This window comes from Haemaphysalis longicornis, unplaced genomic scaffold (genome assembly GCF_048455015.1).
Source record: "Haemaphysalis longicornis isolate Haplotype H1 unplaced genomic scaffold, Haemaphysalis longicornis Haplotype H1 scaffold_3, whole genome shotgun sequence".
Lineage (NCBI taxonomy): Eukaryota > Metazoa > Arthropoda > Arachnida > Ixodida > Ixodidae > Haemaphysalis > Haemaphysalis longicornis.
In genome coordinates, this window is record NW_027526335.1 from 13,664,427 (window position 1) to 13,684,288 (window position 19,862).

General features: G+C 46.7%; 1 protein-coding gene across 4 annotated transcripts in view; it reads left to right on the forward strand.

The window, feature by feature from the left end:
• Window positions 1-5,090: 5,090 nt before the first annotated feature.
• LOC144173993 (uncharacterized) overlaps window positions 5,091-19,862 on the forward strand; it is a 418,670-nt gene continuing 403,898 nt past the window's right edge. For 3 of the 4 annotated variants that reach the window (XR_013323413.1, XR_013323414.1, XR_013323412.1), the window contains exon 1: window positions 5,091-6,284. Coding sequence is in view for 1 of the 4 variants with exons in the window: in XM_077702388.1 (XP_077558514.1) it covers window positions 6,193-6,284 (92 nt within the window). In the remaining 3 variants the exon portion in view is untranslated. The remainder of the gene's footprint in view (window positions 6,285-19,862) is intronic. The other variant, XM_077702388.1, reaches the window with a different exon arrangement.

Here is a 19,862-nt window from a genome sequence, read left to right on the forward strand (position 1 = left end):
AATAGGGGTATTTACAAGGTCGAATCCAAGATGCAGCATTCAGTAGGATAGGGTAATGTATTAACCTGAAGGACCCGGAGATGCCGATGAACGACTCTTTATGTTTCAGTATAACCATCTCCTTACGACAGCATTGCTGCGCCGGAGAAGATTACAGCGAGTGGAAGTAAGTAGCTCTTTTACCTACTATTAGAGAATATTTACTTCTCTTATTTAGTTTATACAGATTTCATTCAATTTCAGTTCAGATTGTAATGGCCAGCTACGCTTAGGGCAGATTTATATACTTTTCTTTATAAAAGACAACCCCAAGGGATTCGACGGGATTATGCTGTTGCTTATTCAATCTCGAAAGCTTATTAACATGTGTGAACGCTTAGGATCGATGAAATTTATAGCTTGCCCAGTCAGCATAACGGGTTGTCACGACGGTCGGTTTTATTCTCGCGATCCCTGCCAAAATATATGGCGCCACTTATAGTACTGCCGAAAAAAAAATCCATTAAAAACATAACAATAAAACCCACTGTACGCAGGAGCACTTTCTGCTCGCTTATTTCACTCAGCAGTGCTAGCGGCGCAAACAATAGGCGAAGGTGTTATTAAAAATCGTTCTCAATGCGAAGAACCGTTTCACGCGTCTTTTTTCGTACGGCCCAAACGTGACTCGTCGCGGTTGCTGCCGCCTCCAACTGCGTATCTTGCTGCGTTTCCTGTTTCCTGTTCAAAACACATTGGCCACCTGCTCACGCTCCTTAAAATTCAAACGGTGCAGCCACGAACCCGAAAGGAGATAACCGCGTGAGACCAATTCCGTTTTTCCTCCCTCCCCTCTCTGTCCCTGCATTTTGTCGTTTCCTTGCCTTTTTCGGCCCCGCTTTCATCGGAGCTTTGATTTTTACTTTATCCGTCTTTTCTTCTTCTTCCTTTTTAATACCTTCGCTGTTGGTCCAAAGTTCAGCGGCCAGCCTTCACGCCAATTTCCTTCTTCCTTTTACGTAAGTGTAAAGAAGCACGAGGGAGATAAAAATCGTTCTTCCGCGCGGCGCTTCTGGAATAGCACGAGGAGGATGAGGAAGAAATGAACCAAGAATTAGGGACACTACCGGCTAAAGTGGAACTTTAGCATTCTGTGGAAGGGAGACACATGGTGTGGAGAAATAGCGCTGGGAATGAAGGGAGAGGCAATGAAAAGAAAGGAAAAAGGCACATGACAATATGTGCGAGCGCGAATAAAAAGCGGTGGGAGGAAGAGAAAAAGGGAGAATGAACGTCGTAGGAGGGAAGAACGCCATCCCAAGTATCGGTGGCACGAAACAAAGGGGGAGAAAGGGGAAGAAAGACGAGCACGAAAGAAAGCACGAGTGTGAACCCCCGAAAGCGACAAGCGACTCAGGGGCGGGAAACGCAATGGGCGCAGACACGGGAGTGCTCGGAGCGCGAATCTGAAAGAGCAAGGAGTGCAGAGAGGGAAAGAGGAGTAAAGAGAGAGAAGGATAGGGGAGAGGAAGTTTCAAAGGGGAAGCGGTGAACGATGGAGCGCGAGAAACAGCGTGGGCAGCACAAAAAGCGGCTGTAACCCTCGGGCCATCAATTTCTCTCTTAAAGATATGTGCATATAAATCACGATGCCCTTCTGTTTTCTGGCGACGCCAAATATCATTTCCCAATTCGCTCGAGCATCTCAGTAACAAAAGATTAACGAAAAGTACGAGCGGCGGATAAATAAAGGTGGAGCGAGAAGGCTGGGTTCGGATAAACAAATCCCTCTCAAGAGTTCTTCTCGATGTAAGAGGGGGACAGTGTTTCCGTAAGTGGAATGATTTATTAACACAATACCGCAGAAAAAACAAACCCACCCCTAATTCCGAGCCGATATTTCTGCTAAGAAGCGCCTCTCTGAGGACGCAAACATGCACAATAAAAAAACTTCTGCCACCTACCCTCCGACTTGGCTGCAGATGCTACCTAAACAGGATAGCATTTCTGCCCCTGCCAGCCAGTATCCCTATTTCGTAACTCAGCTGTCTATTTTTAGTTTCGCGAACCATACAGGAATACTGTTTTCATGTCCACTTGCATTGTAGTGCGGTACAGTCGCCAGGACAATGATGTGCGTGGCACGAATCGCATCACGAAATTTTCGAACGACAGCAGTTGTCTGCGATACGGGCTTATTTTACAGCCATCGTGTTTGGCACCACGTAGAAACTCCTGTAAACTCAACCCGAGCGGTTACCTTAGAAATATACGGTGCGCGGGGTCGGAAGAGTTCAAAGAGAGCGTGCCAAGGGAAGGTTCAGCGGCAGGCTGGGATGATCGAGGGAAGCATCTCGGCGTGTAGATACAAAAGACTGCCCTTTGCAACCAGATCATCGCGCAATGAAACTGTAAACTCTGACGCAGAATAATCCAATCACAAAAGCCGCACAAATTTATTACAAGCGTGCTGTAGCTGTTTCGTAGTCACGCAGCATTAGCAGATGGAACGACAACATTTATTGCTCTACCGGGTCAACCCCGGACTGTGAGCATTTAAATCTCCTCCCTAGTCTTTTATCCCCTCCAACCCCTCCTCCCACACTGGGAGCTCCCTCCCATGGGCGTCTTTTAGTATTTCACACCGAATTATTTTACCCCGAATCATGTTGCGAAGGTTCAGTTATTATTAGTAGTACTTTTTGCCTATACGCCTCGAGCTTCGCGATCGCTGCGCCGCCTGCCACCGCTTCTACGCGGCGTTTACGGGATGAGCGCTGCGTGGTTGATAGGGGTTCATGCAGCGGTTTTGTTCTTTTTTCCTTCTTTTTGCCTTTACTGGTTATAGTGACGTCTGTTATGGTGACGTCTGTAAGCAAATGGTACGTTTAGGGCACTTCAAAAAATGGCTTTTGTCTTGGTAGTGGGCTTCGAATGCCAACAACAGCTATCCGGGTACGTGGTTCTGTGCGTTCCTTGGCGGCTCTTACGGGCGTCGGCGACGGCAGCAACATATCACCACTGTCACCTTTGGATACGTCAGTACAAGTAAATTCTACTGTTGCTCCGTTTAGACTTGGTACTGGCACAGTAAGAGATTGGTTTTGTTTTGCAGCATGGAAAGCGAACGCTGCTTTGTTTCGAGTATACACGTCGTAGAAAAAAGAAACTGAAGAAAGATCACACTACCGCGTAAGACTTCGAAGCTGCACGCAACCTTCACGACCATCACGTCTGTTTCAGTCCACGATTGCAGCCGATATTCTTTTTCGCTGCCCCAGCGACCTTTACTCTATCATTGTTGCTATGATTGTGACCTTCTTTCCTTTATTTAGAAGTTAGACATCACTATCCTTAATCATTAATCATTAGACATCACCTTGAAGGGGCGTACGCTATGACGTGTCTTTCTCATTACGAGCAAGTGTTGCCGCGATTACCACGAACACTGGAGTTTTTTTTTTTTTTTTTTTTTTTGGGGGGGGGGGGGGGGGCAGTCTTGGCCAGTCTCCAACGGGCACCGTGGACGCTGGGCGGTCGCTGCGAGGCACGCACACACGGCGGCTCGGCATTTTCTTGGTTTTGTTAAGTGCCCTGCAAAATTCGCGAGGCCCGTGCTCACGAGCGCGTGCTCGGCAATTGCTTGGTATTTTTAACTGCGGACACAAAAGATTACAATTTGAAGAACAGCTTCGCTGTTAAAATATTCTGCGGGGTGAAATTACCGAATACCTGACAATAAATTGCGCCTTTTATGGGAATTTGAGCCCCGCGAAAATGTTAGGTATATAACAAGGCCATGGGCGTCGTTAATTATGTGCCCATTCTCCCCTGATAGCAAGAACCGAAGAAATGTAATGAAACCACGAGAAAATAAATGGTCTGCAAGTACAGAAAAAACAGAATAGCTCGTACGGGAATGAAAAAAACCCAGTGCAGCTTCGGGAATGCTTTAGACGTTCATCTGGTAGGGCTCACCAAACCAACTGGGTGCGAAATGTGTCGAAATATCCAAGACACCGCAGGACTGCTACATCTGGCAGACGCTTCACAATAACGATAAGCATCCATACGGCGGAAAATACAGATGAAGGAGGGAAATTCGTTGGTACTTAAACGAACACAAAAGACAAGAAACAAAAGACACACCGCTGTGCTGCATTTACTGTCATGTTGGTGTTCGTCTCAAGCTGATTTTCTTCCCAAGAAGTACCAACCCGCACCGATCAAAGCCATTCTGTAGATCAAGCTGGTCTCCTTCAATCGGAAGCAATTGCGGAACTTCACACACCTCGAAAATAGGTCTGGTGAGAAAAATTAAGTTCTGGTATTATATAATGGCATATTCATTTATTTTGCATGACACGATACCTTAACCAAACCTGCCGGATAAGATTTGTGTGAAGCGGCTACCGTAGAAGCGATAAGGTTATTTTTATACATGGAATCATCCCCTCTATCATTCGGTGGTTTCTGAAGTAACTGCAATTAGAATGGCGTGAGGACTAAGGTCGGTTTCGCTTTGTCGTTTGAAATTAGGGGCTCTCTAAGAAAGTAAATTGGGAAAAAAAAGAAAGGCTGTCTTCTTTCGCGTTTCGATTAAGTGGGTAAGTAGAATTTTATTACAAGCGACTGCACCGTGCCAGTTATGTCACCGTAAGCTTAAGTGTAGAGTAGGTGATGGAATTTGTGCTATCGCCTTTGCAATCGAAGGAAGTGGCAGAACCCAGCACACGGTGAAAACAATGCAAAGACGACGGACATATACACAAAAGAGGAAAGACAGCTATGACGTCATATCTCCTCCTTTTTTAATTGATTTGCTTTGCGGTGCACAGTATGAACCAGTACCAGTTTGCCAAATTAACAGCCGTTCTGCAGAACCCAGCACGTTTTTTCCAGACTGATGGACACACTTTCGCTGTGGGTTTCTCAGTTAAAAGAACAAATCGCGTTCCTTTGACGAAGCAAAAAGGAAATTTATGCGGTAAACTAAGGAAGAATCGGCAGGTCAAGACTCTCCACACGGCATTACGTATACAGTCTTACAAATGTGGGTGGGACATGTAGTCGGTAGAGCAATTATAAGCAAGCCACCTCATTGCGGAAAGGTAGGATGTCCGCTTTTTCCGCATTATTAATTACCGCATTGGTTGTTAAGTCCCGTTGTTTATCACAAGTAGCGATGCTGCTTGGCCAGTGAAAGTACAGATAACGTGCGCGTGCAACTGATCTCATCCGCCGTAAACACGATCGCGACTGCGACTGGTTTCTTCATGAGCTATGAACACGTTGCGGTTGTGCCTGGATGGCGTTCCGATGCCGCTGTGATCGTCATTCCAACTGATACCACCAGCCCCGGTGCCGCATTTACAACGAGCGAGCTGTTCCTATCGCCTAAATCGTTCGCTACCTTTCCCACGAGGTGCGTAGGTGGTTCCACTACCGTGCAGAGGCGTCTCGTCGGTGCTCGACATCTACAGTGTGCCTCAGTGTTGCGTTGCTACGGCTCTGCCAGTGATGCCGCTCAGCCCGTGTACTTCGCTTGTGTGTGATCGTGAACAGCGCACCCATTCGGCGGCGCGTACATCCGCGTCGGCTAGGAAACATGTGTGAATGAGCATGACGGCAACGGGCTTCGAGTAGCTGCTGATGCTCCGACTGTGTGTGGGTGCTGTGCGTCCGTTCGAGAGTGCTGTGAGGATGCTGCTCCTTGGCACATCGACGCCCCACGTCCCTCTCTACTCACACACCATTTGCCTTTGGATTTGCGCAACGATGAGTGCTGTGGACAGTTCGTTCGCTTCGTTTGTGTGTGACGGTGCGTATCGGGGACCATACTGCAGCATTTACCATTCATAAACTTAACATTGTGGGTTCGCTTTGGTGCAGCTGGATCTCTACCTCTGGATGCTTACGTTTGAGTGCCTTTCTTTACCTTATGCAGAAATGCCGCGGCTACGGACGCACAACCCCTGGAACGGAACCCGATTCTTGTGTCCTGGGGTATGTTATGGAAGAGGAATTTACTCAATTAGAAAGAAGACATTTGCCAAGACAATACTTTCGAAGAAAACACGCCCCAGAAAGACAGCGTAAACGAAATCGTTGTGTGCCGATCAATAGCGTCTGTGGGACCAACCGTGCACTGTGACTAAACTGACGATAAAGAGCGGGCAGCGCGAAAAACTCTCCATGAAGTTTCCGTTATGAATGGAAGCGACACCCAACACGCCGCCGAGCATCCCAACAGTCTGCAGTTACGTTTCGCAATCTACACCATCTGGGACTGGTTTCCTTCGACGGTGAGCTGACGCTAATTCTTTCTCCTTTTACCTTTAAGGACACATTGGGCACGCCCCGCCGCCCCTGCAACATTGGCGTGCCCGATCCCTTATCTATTTCAGGTTCCCCGGCTGTTAATTTGGACACTTGTAAGGGTAGCCTACTGAAGCTGACTGAGATATTATACGATATTTTGTTATGCCCGCCACCCCGTTTATGAAATACGGCTTCATCGTGTGAGTAGCGAATGCGTGTGCGCAGGTGGCATAGAGACTAGGAGTGCTCGTCGGCAGTTATTTCCTGTAAATTTGCGAAGGTAAACTGACGCGAAATTATGAACCCAGAATTTGGTTGGCCATGTTTCTTGCTTCTTCAGCTCTACATTTATTAAGGCGTGTTCTTTTTCGTAAGGTTTAACGGTGCCGTGACGGCAAAATACAAGTTTGACGCAAAAAAGAGACTGCTTTGTCCCAATAACAAATTATTTTCTCGCAAACTTGAAAAAAAGTATTTAAATATTAAAGAAACGGCAACTACCCATTCACTTTCAGGTAAGGTCTCTATGACGTCACATAGTCTTTTTTGTGTGATTTTCGTCCGCCCTTCATAGCCGCTGCCATGAAACATGTCTGCGATTGCAGTATGGTCTCTAGTTTCATTAAATGTCGTCACTTGAGTCAAACTTGTAGCTGGCACACTGATAAATATTATTTAGCGTTTTCTTCGTTTCGTCTTGGACGTCGCGTTGCGGACAACTTGATGCCAATTATTATTCCTTCTTTTCGTTTTCTGGTGTGGATAAAAGGCATTTGTACGGGCTTAAATAGGGTTGATTGATTATCCAAAGGTTGGTCATTTCAAATTGAGCAAGATTGTCAGCAGCATGTGTTACCACTGTATCAGAGAAATAATGAACACTAGGATCCAGCTTCTGTGTAAAGACTTGTTATACATTATAAGATTAAAAACTCTTCAGGTCCACAACTTGCCAAAGCGTGGTGGAGCAGAAAATAAAGAAAAGAAAACTGGAGCCACTTCTTTTATACAAAGTTAGGCGAAAGAGAGCGGTGCGCGTTCAACTTCGCCTGCCCAGCCTAAGGACGCATGTGGCTGACTTTGATGCATGAGGATCAAGACAAAGCGGGTCAAGCTCATCAGCTACTCGGCTCGCTTATTGATTGGCAAGGGACGCAAGACGCGCTTTCGGCAAGAGCCAATTCGTTAGCTCAGCACGTGGGCTGGTCTTAGCCTCACACGGGAGGCTTTTTACAAAGCAGCTGCTGCAGAGCGACCTCATTACAAATGCCAAAAGCTGGGATAAAGCATGTGTTGGAGCACTGAAGGCGGGTGTGGCGCGTCTAGAAATTACCATTGGACGTAAAATCGGATCTCTTAAACACGCAACACATGCTCGCGACGAAATAAATTAGTGGAAAATAAGGATCGCTTGGGAAGGACCAAACAATTTGCCAGTTTCTCGGACTTTTGTTTTCTTCGCCTCATTTCATCTGAGCCTATTAGATTATGTCCCAGGGTTGGAAGGCAAGCTCAGATTTACTAAAAAAAAGTGTCGAACATGATTTTCGCCGTTTTTGTCGTGTTTTTATTTAGGAAGTAACCAGGCCAACAGCGTGCGTGATACTGACTCCTTTTGTATTCTGCAGCGATAATCTCGAGTGTACTTCGTACGCCTTGTATAATAACAATCCTGAATGAATCTCCCAACTGGGGCCGCTAATTTGTTTTCTTTCCTATGGTTAGAATAATCCACTCTCCGTATAAATTTTGTTGGTATTGTCTCGTCCTCTTGGTAATGCCCAAGAGCGTATTGACCCAAGAACGACGACGACGAAGTGGCTGGCGCTCAGCCTATGTGGACTCTCTTATGGCCGTCTTGTACTCCCTGTAATAGATGGTTCTCATTTACTATGGCTCGTGCTGCTGCCACGTAACATCTCTGGTGGAGGGCGCGGCGTCATCCCCATCCAGGCTTCAGCTTCGCATAGTCTCGGCCTGGCTGAAATCGTCGAGGGTACGTGGGTCGTGTCGAGCAGCCGCGACCAGCTTTCGAACACGTCCCCCACCCGTGTGCCCACTGCCCAGCCCGTAACCAGCCGCTCAAGACCGGCCGTTACAAGACGAGACGAGACAAAAATGAAGATACCGTGTCTCCAGCCCGCCCGTTCATCGTGGTTCGATTACCTCAGACAATTTTTCTTGTCTCTGTCTTCAAGACATCACTGTAGTGGGGCCAGGCCTCATCAAGGGCGTTATTGTCATCTGTAGCGGCAGGCACGTCTTCATTCTGTTTTTGTCGCTTTGCTCACCGCATCGCAATCCTCAATTTGCCTCGGATTCGACCGGGGGTGATGTTACGCTACGAGACTCAGGTGGGAAATGCTCCACAGCGGCTTGTCCCAAGAACGATGACGACGACGAAGTGACTGACGCATACCTTACGGCTCGTGGATGTAGGCAGTTGGGAAACTACGCTTCAGAAAACTGCCCGCACATGGACCCCCCCCCCCCCTGATTTGGATCCTACGCACGGTGCCTCCACCGGGGCCACCGCACGCGCTGTCCAAAAACACAGCAATTACTAAAACTGACCATTTTACGTTGAACCTAATTTTAAAGGTGCATAATTTTCTTATTTTGTACTTTCCTAAGTTATTCATTGTTTATTTAATTGCGTTTTTTTTTGTTGCGATAGTTTCTGCGTCTGCGCAACTGCCTTGACCGATTGGCGCTTGTGCGGGCACTTCGGCACAACATAGGTTCGACCTCAAGTACTAAATTTGCAGTTCTTTCTCGGCCTACATCACACTGAATGCCAAACCTAATCCAGTATCTGATCAATTGGCTCTAAATATTCCTTTAAAGCTTGCGTAAATTCGTCGGAGCGTATTTTAACTCTTTTTTTGCCGCCGGGAGACCGGCGCAGCAGACGACAATGCGCAGGCGACAACGCATCTCGCTTAGCAGACGGTCGCATTTTTCTACTACTCTTGGTTCAAATGCATATAAAACGCTTGCATGGCTGTACACATTGGGCTTCTTCGAAACAAGAAATTTACGTAAGCACCCAAATACTATTTTTCGCCCAGGTAGTCGAGCGGCTAACCGCATAGTATAGTTTATTTTGTCATTAAAGATGGCCCAACTGTACGGGAAAATCCAAAACAGTGGACCAGGCTACCTGATCACTGCCTGAAACACCGTAGATATGCGCCGTGACCGAGAAGGCTGCAGTTCGTACTGACGAGAAATTCGCACTAGAAAGTTCAGTAATCGTCATAGAATGTTTATTACGTCACTATCGAAATAAAAAAAAAACTTAGGCCTTGTTTACACCATTTGTCATAGGCAACCGGCAGAGAAAAAAAATACTCGGAAGCCAGTTTTCTCGGCGGCTTGAGCACCTTCGCTTCCGGCGGACCAGCTTTGCTTGTGTGTGGTAAGCTTTTAACATTTAACTGTTTTAGCCTATGCTGAGATGCCTTTCAAGGCTTTGACTTCGTATGGCCTGCACTGTGCAGTCGTGGGTTGTTAGAACCGGGAAAAAAAATCGCCGAAAACATATGCGCACAACATGGAGAGGCAAAAATGCAATGTGGTTGCATGTTTATGCTGCATCGCTTACCCGCAGACACCGAGTTCAGACATCGATGGACGTCGTAGATAAATTGCAAAAAAAAAAATGCGTACCGACGTAAAACTCTCGTGTCCGATTGATGCACTTGGAGGGCAGCAAACAGAGGAAAACCAATTTTTCAACCGCAAGGCTGTGACAAGGGCGAGAAAACGGGACCCCGTTAAAAGCGGTAAGGGAATAACCTCTTCCTTAACAGTATAACGTAATTATTTTTTCCTTGTAATCAATTTTAAATGACGTACATTGTTCGGTCAGTACAGCCGGTTGGCGTTGTAAACCATCCGGAGTTCATAAAACCTAACGTTTAAAAAACGGTGGTTTATTTACTGTTTAGGTGCGCGGATTGCACTGCCAAACAACATAAAATGACAACTTTCTTCATCGTATACTACTTGTCGATAGCAATATATATGTGGAAACGTAGCTCGAGATGTCCGAATGTTTTTTTCGGAAAATAGCTCAACCAAGACGCAACGCTGATAAAGGAAACGTTTCTCATCCTTATGCATTATCACGGAATCTAAATTACTGCAACTACAAAACAGTCATTGCTGCTCGCGTAAAGCATTCATGGTACAAGCAAAAAATCGATAGAGATTGGCTCGGAGCTAGTGCGCACAAGCTGTGCGAATTAGACATAGCCTTATAATAAATTTGGAATAGTAGTGTGACTGGTTATGCCGTTGTGTGGTTTTTCCTCGCATTTAATTCACACGTATTACCAATTGTCATAAGTTTAGTTCAGTAGAATCGTATTCAACTGCGATGTCTACAGTGTGGTAATCGCCTCGTCGAAGGTTCACCGCGAGCGCGGGTAATCGAGACATACCTACTGTGCTCACTGGGCATTTGTCGTGTCCGCTTCGGTAGACATGCCTAATCGGCGAACACCCCAAGCAAGGCGGCATTGAAAATATGTATTAACTTCCCGATATCAAATTTATTTGCCAGTCGACACCATACCGGTAGTGTTGGCGTCGCGGAACTGCGGAGTGCCACCGGCACCACCACCACTGCTACTGCTGTTATCAACAGACGGGGTCGCCATCCCAGCGATAGCCCCGAATTAGGGCTTCCAATTTATTGTTGTGTTCTTCCGCAGGTGATAAAAAACAAAACAGAACACACACCCCACCAGTGCAACCGCTAACTTTACGCACGCTCGTTGGGCTCCCGCCAAAATCGCGCGCGTACGAGTATGTAGCTGGGATGATCAAGAGGGGTGGAAGGGTGCCACGAACAAAGGAAATTAGACAGCAGATTCCGTGTATGGGATTATGCATGTACCGGTGAAATAAGTACTCTGCCCCATATACGTCTACAGCGCATGAACGCTATATTTTTCCGCAGGGCACGTACCATCTTTCCGGTGGTACATTGTTGATAAAACTCCGCTTCATCTTGGACATTATTGGTTTCTTATTTATTAACAAACAGTTGAGGCAGCTCCCAATGTTAATTTAAGCAATAGAAGCGCCCTATGCAGGTTACCCAGTTCAGAAACGTTGTGACGAAAACCTCGAGCCGACGCCACCACGCCGACCCTTTGGGGTTATTGGTAGTGTAAACTCCAGCTCCAGGACACTTGAACCAACAGATCCGGAAGTTCGAAAGTTTATTTACAGTCCGATGCAAACACTAAACTGCAAACTAAATCGCTAAAAGGCAAGCGCCGCTACCCCGCGATCGTTCCCAACGCTTCCGACAGCCCTAAAGACCGAATGGTGGCGTCCTTTGACGTCATGAAGGGCGTGACCAATCAGACGCGCCAAAAATGAAGAGAGCGCGTCTTTCAAACCGGAGCGCGCGTTTTGCAAGATAAACGACGGTTGGACTCTCGTATGATAAAATTAAATGGGATATTCGGAGTCAGCGTGCGAAAAACTTTACAACCCGCCTCTAACCCAATTTTTGGGGGAAGTGCTTCACGTTCCTCTTAACAGCCCAGCATGGCGGTGGCGGCGTTCGCTTCATGGGCGGTTTTGGGGCCTGGTCGGAAAATGTGAAATGGCGGCGCCCAAGTCTAGAAAGAAAAATTGTGTATAGATACCGTTTCAGACATATGCGTTGTTGCTTTCTGGGATCTGGAATTTTGAGTGCCCTGGATCAGCTTTTTACAGGCGTGCAATGATCAAACTCACATAAATAACAAAATGACACGTAAAGAAACATCCCCCTCGCGAGGGGCACGATCAAATGCAGAGCATTTCTGCGGGGGGGCGAGCCTGCAAGTCGTATGGATTACGTATTGGTTGTTGTTGTTGTAATTGTTGTCTTCCAGCGTAGACATTGTCAATGAAGTCGATGGTGAAACGTGCCGTGAACCCCCTGCCGCGGCTATGACGCAACGTGGAGCGGCTATGACGCAACGTGGCGCGGCTATGACGCAACACAATCCAACACAATCCACTTTAATCCAATCCAATCCAAATCCAAGCCAATCCAAGCCAATCCAATCGAATCCAATCCAATGCCCCTCGCGAGAGAGTGTTATAGCGCCGAAATCGCCACCACGCGAACGCGTGATGCTGACGTCACGATCACGCCACAGATGTTAGCGACCGCAGCGCGCGCGAACGACATATGTGGTTTAAGCGCGAACCGACCGCTGCGAGAGAGCGCGATGCGAGCGCCCCACCTGTTCTTGCGCGCGAACCTAACGCGGCGAGAGAGGGTGTTGCGCACGTCCCCACCTGTTGTGCGCCCGAACCGAACGCGGCGAGAGAGGGCGTTGCGAGCGGAGAGAAGGCGAGGAGGACGCGGGGGAGAGGGCGCACCTCTGGCCGACGGTTGAATGAGTCAAGGATATAAGGCACGTTCGTAACTTTCCGTTCTGTGTCGGCTTTGTGGCTCAGTTGGTAGAGTACTGTGCACCTTGCGTTCCGCCCGCAGAGTCGTAGGATCGAAACCTGGCGCCGGCAAGTATTTGTATAGTGTAGGGGGAGCGATGCGGACGCGGACTACGGACGCCAACGCGGGTGACATCGCGAGTTACTAAAATGCTCTGCATTTAAAACAGTCACGCTTAAAATCTCATTTTTAGCGATAAATAGACGCTAAGCATGAGTAGAACTTTTTTTTAAACGCCGCCAAACCGCATTTGTAGACAAAATATTTCCTGCCAACGGTACTCATTGCCATGCAGCCAATTGTCGAAAGTGAAGGAGAAGTTAGCAAGAGTTTTGCGATAGAAGTGTAATGGTACTTGCAGACACGACGCCAAAGTAGAGAATCACGAATTTTCTAGCAACATTTATGTCACCCAACGGCAATCGACAATTTTTAACAGGGTGCCGTTAAGGTTGGTGGTTTGGGCGGCGAACGTGCGCAGTAAAACCTCGCCAATCGATGACGAAATCGCGCTCGCCGGCATCGCAGCTTTATTTATCGTAGCTTCGCCTTGCCACGCCTCGGTGGCACTCGTGCCGCCACCTGTCGGAGGCGCGATACAACTGGTTCAAGCCCGGCTTTGGAGGCGCGTCACTGGGTGGCTTGCTCTATCGCTTGTTGAGACCGGTGGGGCAGTTCTGACGGTACAAAGAGAAGAATTGACGTCAAAATGAACAAAAAAAAAAAAGCCAGAATTCCGAAAAGCGATAACGTTATTCAACTTCTTACTTAACGTCCCACACACCACACCACGCAAAACGAATGGCGGCCGCTGAACGAGTTCAAAAATTTTGAGCCAACGCTCAGCCCGCTGCGCCATTCGCTATTCTTGGAGCTTCATCACAAAGCCAGTGGACGCAGGTACATTGCACACGATTTAATGGCTGAGTGTTCTTTGCTCTTTGGTTGGCTAACAACAACACCACGCAGAAAACTTCACCGAGTTTCTGGGCATAACCACGTATAAATTTAGCCGAACTAAGAAAAAGCTACTCTGGGGCCGCCATATCCGCTGTTCGTGCTACTAGTAGGAAGCTACACCAATTTTTTTGCTCTCTAAGAACCTAGAAAGGCACTACAACCATGTCACCTTACAAGCCACCGCCAGAAGACGATGACGGCCACAAAAGCGGACGGGTGACTTCTACCCGTGGGAAACTTTAATAGCGCCAGTTTTTTGCCTAGTTCCGACAGCTCGTCTAGGCGGCCGGCGCCTGTAAAAATAAAGCACTAAGCATTCGCGCCAGCGAGCACACGGCACCGCATGAAACCTCTTTCCGCAGTTAAGGTGATTGCCTTGAATCGCGTATGATGTTGCGGTGTAGATAAGCAACAACAGGGAAAGCACATCGAATGATAAAGGCGTGCACTAACGATCAAACAAGCGGGTAGAAAGAAATCCTTGCGTACGGGCGAACGATCAAGCCTCCGTGAGCGGCTGGCTGCATAGCTGAGGTCTTAGAACTGCGGGCCTTAGTTAGGTATGCGCCAGTTAGCAATAGCTAAAGATGTTTGGCCTGTAAACTGCTAGCGGTAGTAAGACAGGTATGGGGACGTCCTATGAAGAGAGTGGCTTCGCACATCAAGTATGCACGCATTACAGTGCGTGAGTCGGGTATAACTACCCGGGAAACATAACCAAGGAGTTCGAGCAGGTCTACTTTCCCCTCATGCATTCCTTTCCGTGATCGGACGAAGTTGTATAATGCGGTGCACCAAGAGGTGATTTATCTCATTCACCGACGCCAGCCTCATTCCGAATTGCCGTGGATGGCGAATAGGGTGCGGGAATATTCTGTCTCATTACAGACGTTAACGGAAGAGCTAGGGGCCCCAACTGCATTTTATTCTTGCTGCGTAGTCCTTGTTCGCCTTTTGTCTTTTCCTTGAACATCCACCACAGTGGCCCAGTAGCTGAGGCACTGAGGCGTTGCGCTGCTGAGAACGAGTTCGTTGATTCGGTCTAGACTATGGCGGCCGTTTATCTGATTGAGGCGAAAATCGAACACCCCCGCACCTGGACATTCTGGCACACGTTATGGAACCGGGGTGTTGCTGCTTGTTAAATAAATAAAAAATATTAGAAGAGGTGGCTCGATGTGGGCAGGTGATCCCATTTAGATTAGCCAGAAAAAATCCCACTGGCACTGTGGCGCTTAGGCCTCCGTCAATGGTGGCTATACTACTTTGTGACAAGCGCCGCCAGTTCCCTTGACTCTTTTCAGTCACAAAGATACATTTTTATAATTTTCCAGGAAATAATGGTGTTCTTCTTCTTCAGGAAGAAACGTCTCTATGAGAAATCTAGATTTCAAGTACAACCGGCCAGAGAAAAAGGCCCCGATTGATTTTTTAGCGTGGTCATGGCGAATGAGCTGGAACAAGAAATCTGCAGCAGATATGCTTGTACCGCGAAAAATGTAGCCGAAAATGCGCTCGCACTAATGTTACAAGACGACGCCGAAGCACCCTTAAGCCTCTCAACAATGTAACGAATAGATGAAATTACCGAAGTCATTAATTAGGCAGCGGTGTTATACTGTTTCCGTTGACCAAAGCAGATGATTACGCTGAGTGCATGAAGGTACGACGCATAACCGACCACTCTCAATGGGGGTACTAACTAATCAAAACTAAATCAGTCGTGGTACCGAAGTCTTTCATAGGCGACGGGAATCTTCAAAGCTCACGCAAAAACAAAAAAAAAACGTGTTGATAGGCGTTACCTGTGACAAAATTAACATGCCTCTTTCTGTCGAGGAAACTAACTTGTGATGCATACAATAATACCTGCAGTGTGCAACTTCAGAGGATAATAGTAGTTTTAACCGGAGAAGGAAAGTTACACCGCTTTTCATTTTGATAGGCACGAATAACAACAGTAGCACTAGTGCTAACGTTTGAAAAAGAATGATGTACAGAAAAGAAACTACATCAGTGCACCATCACTAAGCTTATCTAGAAGAAAAGTTGAATTCCCCGTCATAACAAGAAATCCGCATGCGTCGCATGGATCCCATGCATAGGGGCGACCACATGTCTTTCAAGTTTATTTGTTTTCTTTAACTCACGATGTCACCCGTTCTAGTTGTCCGTAGTAGTCCGCACCCCTCCCCTTACACTATATAAAAAAAATTATACTTACCGGCGCCTGGTTTCGATCTCACGACCCTGCGGGCGGAACGCAAGGTACCTGGTTCTCTACCCACTGCGCCACAAAGCCGACACAGAATGGAGGGCTACGAACGCGCCTTATATCCTTGACTCATTCAAACTACGTCAAGAAGCTGCTGATACAACGCATTCACTACCTGTGGGCGGAACGCGAGGTACATGGGGCTCTTCCCACTGCGACACAAAGCCGACACAGAATGAAAGGCTACGAACGCGCCTTATATCCTTGACTCATTCAAACTACGTCAAGAAGCTGCTGATACAACGCATTCACTACCACCAACTCCCCAAACACTAAACGCTAACGTGATCGTGACGTCAGCATCGCGCGCGCCTCCTCGGTGTCGTGCAACAACACCAACAGCAGCAGCAAGAACAAGAACAACTTCAACAATGACGTCTCCCATCGACTCCCTCGAATGGGGGGACTAACTCAACCAGAGGCATCTAGACGTCGACGACGCGACAACAACAGCCAGTGAAGAAAAGAGAGAGAAAAGAAGAGAAGAAAATACCCACCTGCTAATAAATGATGTCACGTGACCACGTAAAAACGTCTCCTCATTTAATTACAATACAACAACCAACAGCAACAAGTGCAACAACATTAACGTAACGCAAACTACTTAACTTCGTGCGCCCCCGGAAATGCTCTGTATTTGATCGTGCCCCTCGCGAGGGGGATGTTTTTTTTATAGAATTCGCTTACTTATATCCGTGAAATGTATGAAAGAAAGCAGTTTTTTATTTGCGATATCGTACTGTTTTGTTGTCCCTTCTGTCCTCGTTCCCTGGTTCGAAGTTCCCACTCCTGCTGAAAGTCGGATTTTTGGTCTGTACGACTGTGCAACAGGGAAAGCACGCTTTACAGGACATCGTTAGTAGCTTAGAATGCAAGGCGATGGACATCAAAAAGCGTGCGGGGCGCACACTAGGTCCCATCTGAAACGCGACACTAAAGTGTGAAAGCCAGTTGGCCGGCATCACCAGATTAGAGCGTCGTCTACACAAATATATCACTGGCCAAAACTTCATGTATTTATTAACACAGAAGATTCCAAAAAAGCGGGAAAACAACTATCGGCGGCCTTTACACTTTCCCGAACTGCATTTATTGACATCAGGTATCTCCAGCGCATATACGTTTCCTAGTCCGCGCAGCCAGCCGAAATTGAGCTTACTATGGGGTTGTACGACAGCAGAAACGTAGCACGCAAAACCACCCGAACTGAAACGATTAACAGCCAGATCAGGCCTAAAGTGCATAAAACAATGTAATTGTACAAAGTAATGTTCGCAAATGGTGTTAAGCTTGAAAGTTGTGCTGGTTGATGTTGACTTAAAACTATATTGTCAGCGAAAAAAAGACAGGGACCAAAAAAGAAGCCAGCAGAACAATCGCTGGTCCAGGACAATGGCTATCGATTGTCCTGTCTGCTTATTCTTTGGTTTCTGTCTTTTTTCGCTGGTAATATGGTTTTACGTAAATGCTCACGGCAGCTAGCTCAGCCAGCCCTTTGCTGACCTGTATGGAGATCCGAAAACAACCTAAAGGGGACATAATTACCTCAAAGAAAAAATACAGTGAAACAACCACGGTGTTTAAAAATATTAAACAGAAATAGCAGAAACCGACCTAAAGAAGGAAAAACCACCAAAATGTACAAAAAATGGTAGCAGAAACCTACCTAAAAATAATGATAGTACCCGAAAATCATCTGTAACGCATAAAGAAGTCATAAATACATTATATGCGGGATAAGAATATTAATTTTCAGGTATCATCATCATCGTCAGCAGCAGCAGCTTATCTACGCCCACTGCAGGGCAAAGGCCTCTCCCATTAATCTTCAGAAGTTTGCGGGGATAAATTGGTCGCAGTTTGCACAGGTCCGGGATAGTTGGAAAATTTCAAGTATAAAAACCCATAAAAAATAAGAAAAAAAAAACAGCGGCAAGAGGATTTTAACCCAGATTTGTATGTTTGCAGCGCGGGGCCGGTACCACTTCACTACAAGACTAAACGGCTGTGAGCGATTAAATTGAGGGCCACAAGCAGGTGGATATAGCTTTCAAACATGCTGCTAGAAGGCGCCATTTGGCGCTTGACTGCGCTGACAAGGACGCGCCTATACGCTCCCGGGTTGCATCAGCGTGGGTATGCGCTGGTGGAAGCGTGCACATACCCGCGACTCCCCCTGCAGCTCCACCCGCTGCAGTTGGGCTGGCTACTTCGCAAGGGGACGTCAGATCGACGCATACCCGCGTTCGCTCCCGCATGACGCGTCGCAGCCAATCCAGACCTCAAATCAACACGCAGCCTTGTTCTCAGCCAATGCATACCAGAGTTGGCAGAAGCATGGAGGGGGCAGCCAATGGGAATGTCAGGCTCACGCATACCCGAGTTTGTGGATTTGGGTGCCGTTCCCCAGCTACAGACGATGACTACACCGATGGCTGCGCTGACTATTTCGTTAAGGGGGAAATTTATTTCTTTCGCACTAATAAAGATTTCCGCCCATGTGCGTTAGCAGCCGCACGCCCGACAGTGAGGATGTTTTGCGGCTTGCGTCCAAACAAGTACATAGTCCTCTCTCAACAGCACGCTTAACGGAGGCGTTTTTAAAGTGATTTTAAGGAGTCGTCAATTGTACTCCGATGCCACAAAATCTTTTTTTTCTTTTGTTGGTTAGAAATTGCAGTCTTTTTCTATTACTGCATTATCAGTAACCATTTAAACACAAAGGTTTTCTAAGGGGTTGTAAATACCTTTTGTAGCTACTTGTACTGAAATTTATGCGGTCGAGATAGTGTCATCCATACGTCATAATATCACCCTCAACAAAAAGAGAGGGTAGTAGGAAGGAAAAAAATCTTTGTTTCAACTCGGTGCAAAGGTAACCATTCCAAAAATATTTATTCTCTTTTTAGCATACGTAGGAACAAATATCCTCATATGTGCTTTCATACCGGCAAGAGGAACTGCAGCCTTGATCTTTCATCGGCGCTTAAACTTTAAACTCCGCGTATTCAGGCAAAGATTATATTATGGTACCAAGTGCTTGTACCGTACACAATAAACACTCAATAAGGCTGCTTTATTTGCTCTGATATGGGGGAATGTGGGCTTATGATTCTTTGGGTGTATGCTAATCCTTGCCATCATCATGTAGGTCTATATTTCCGTCTTGCGATGCAATAGTCGCGGGAGATGCGCTATACCCCTATTCACAACTGTTAGAATGAAAGAACAAATGAAATACTAATTCATCAGCAGATGCTGATGTTATGGCGCATAACATTTTTGGCATTATTTACATTGCCATAAATGTGATGGATAAAAACAAGTCCACTTAAAGAAACGCTTAGACGACGCTAAATGCCACAGAAAACAACATAAAACAAACAACTCCATTGCGCTTCTTAAAAACTTCCGAGTTTATAGAAGGGAAGCGAAAGTGATGTCAAAACCTTTATGTGCTGAAAATGGCCCATATACTAACGAATGTTATGAAAGCCACGTTGAGTACGCGAAAATCGCTCTTTCTCTCACCACTCTATAAAGTGCGTCTTAGTGGATGCCTATAGAAAAATATAAACAACCAGTCGATCTTTATACGACTCGACGAGCACTCGCGGCCTATGTGGTGACCGGATGTTCCAATGGATCGGATGGGATGCAAGGGGCATCAGTTGCAAAAGAACTTAGATATACTTGCTACACAGGCTAATACCATTGATTTAGATCTTATTATACTAGACTGGTATTATGACACAGTCCTAGCGCAATGCAATACTAACCATGTATGCAAAAACAAGAAACCAAAGAATAATCACATATCTTCCCAAGCCAGGGCGCAGAAATTGACCTCCCAGACAC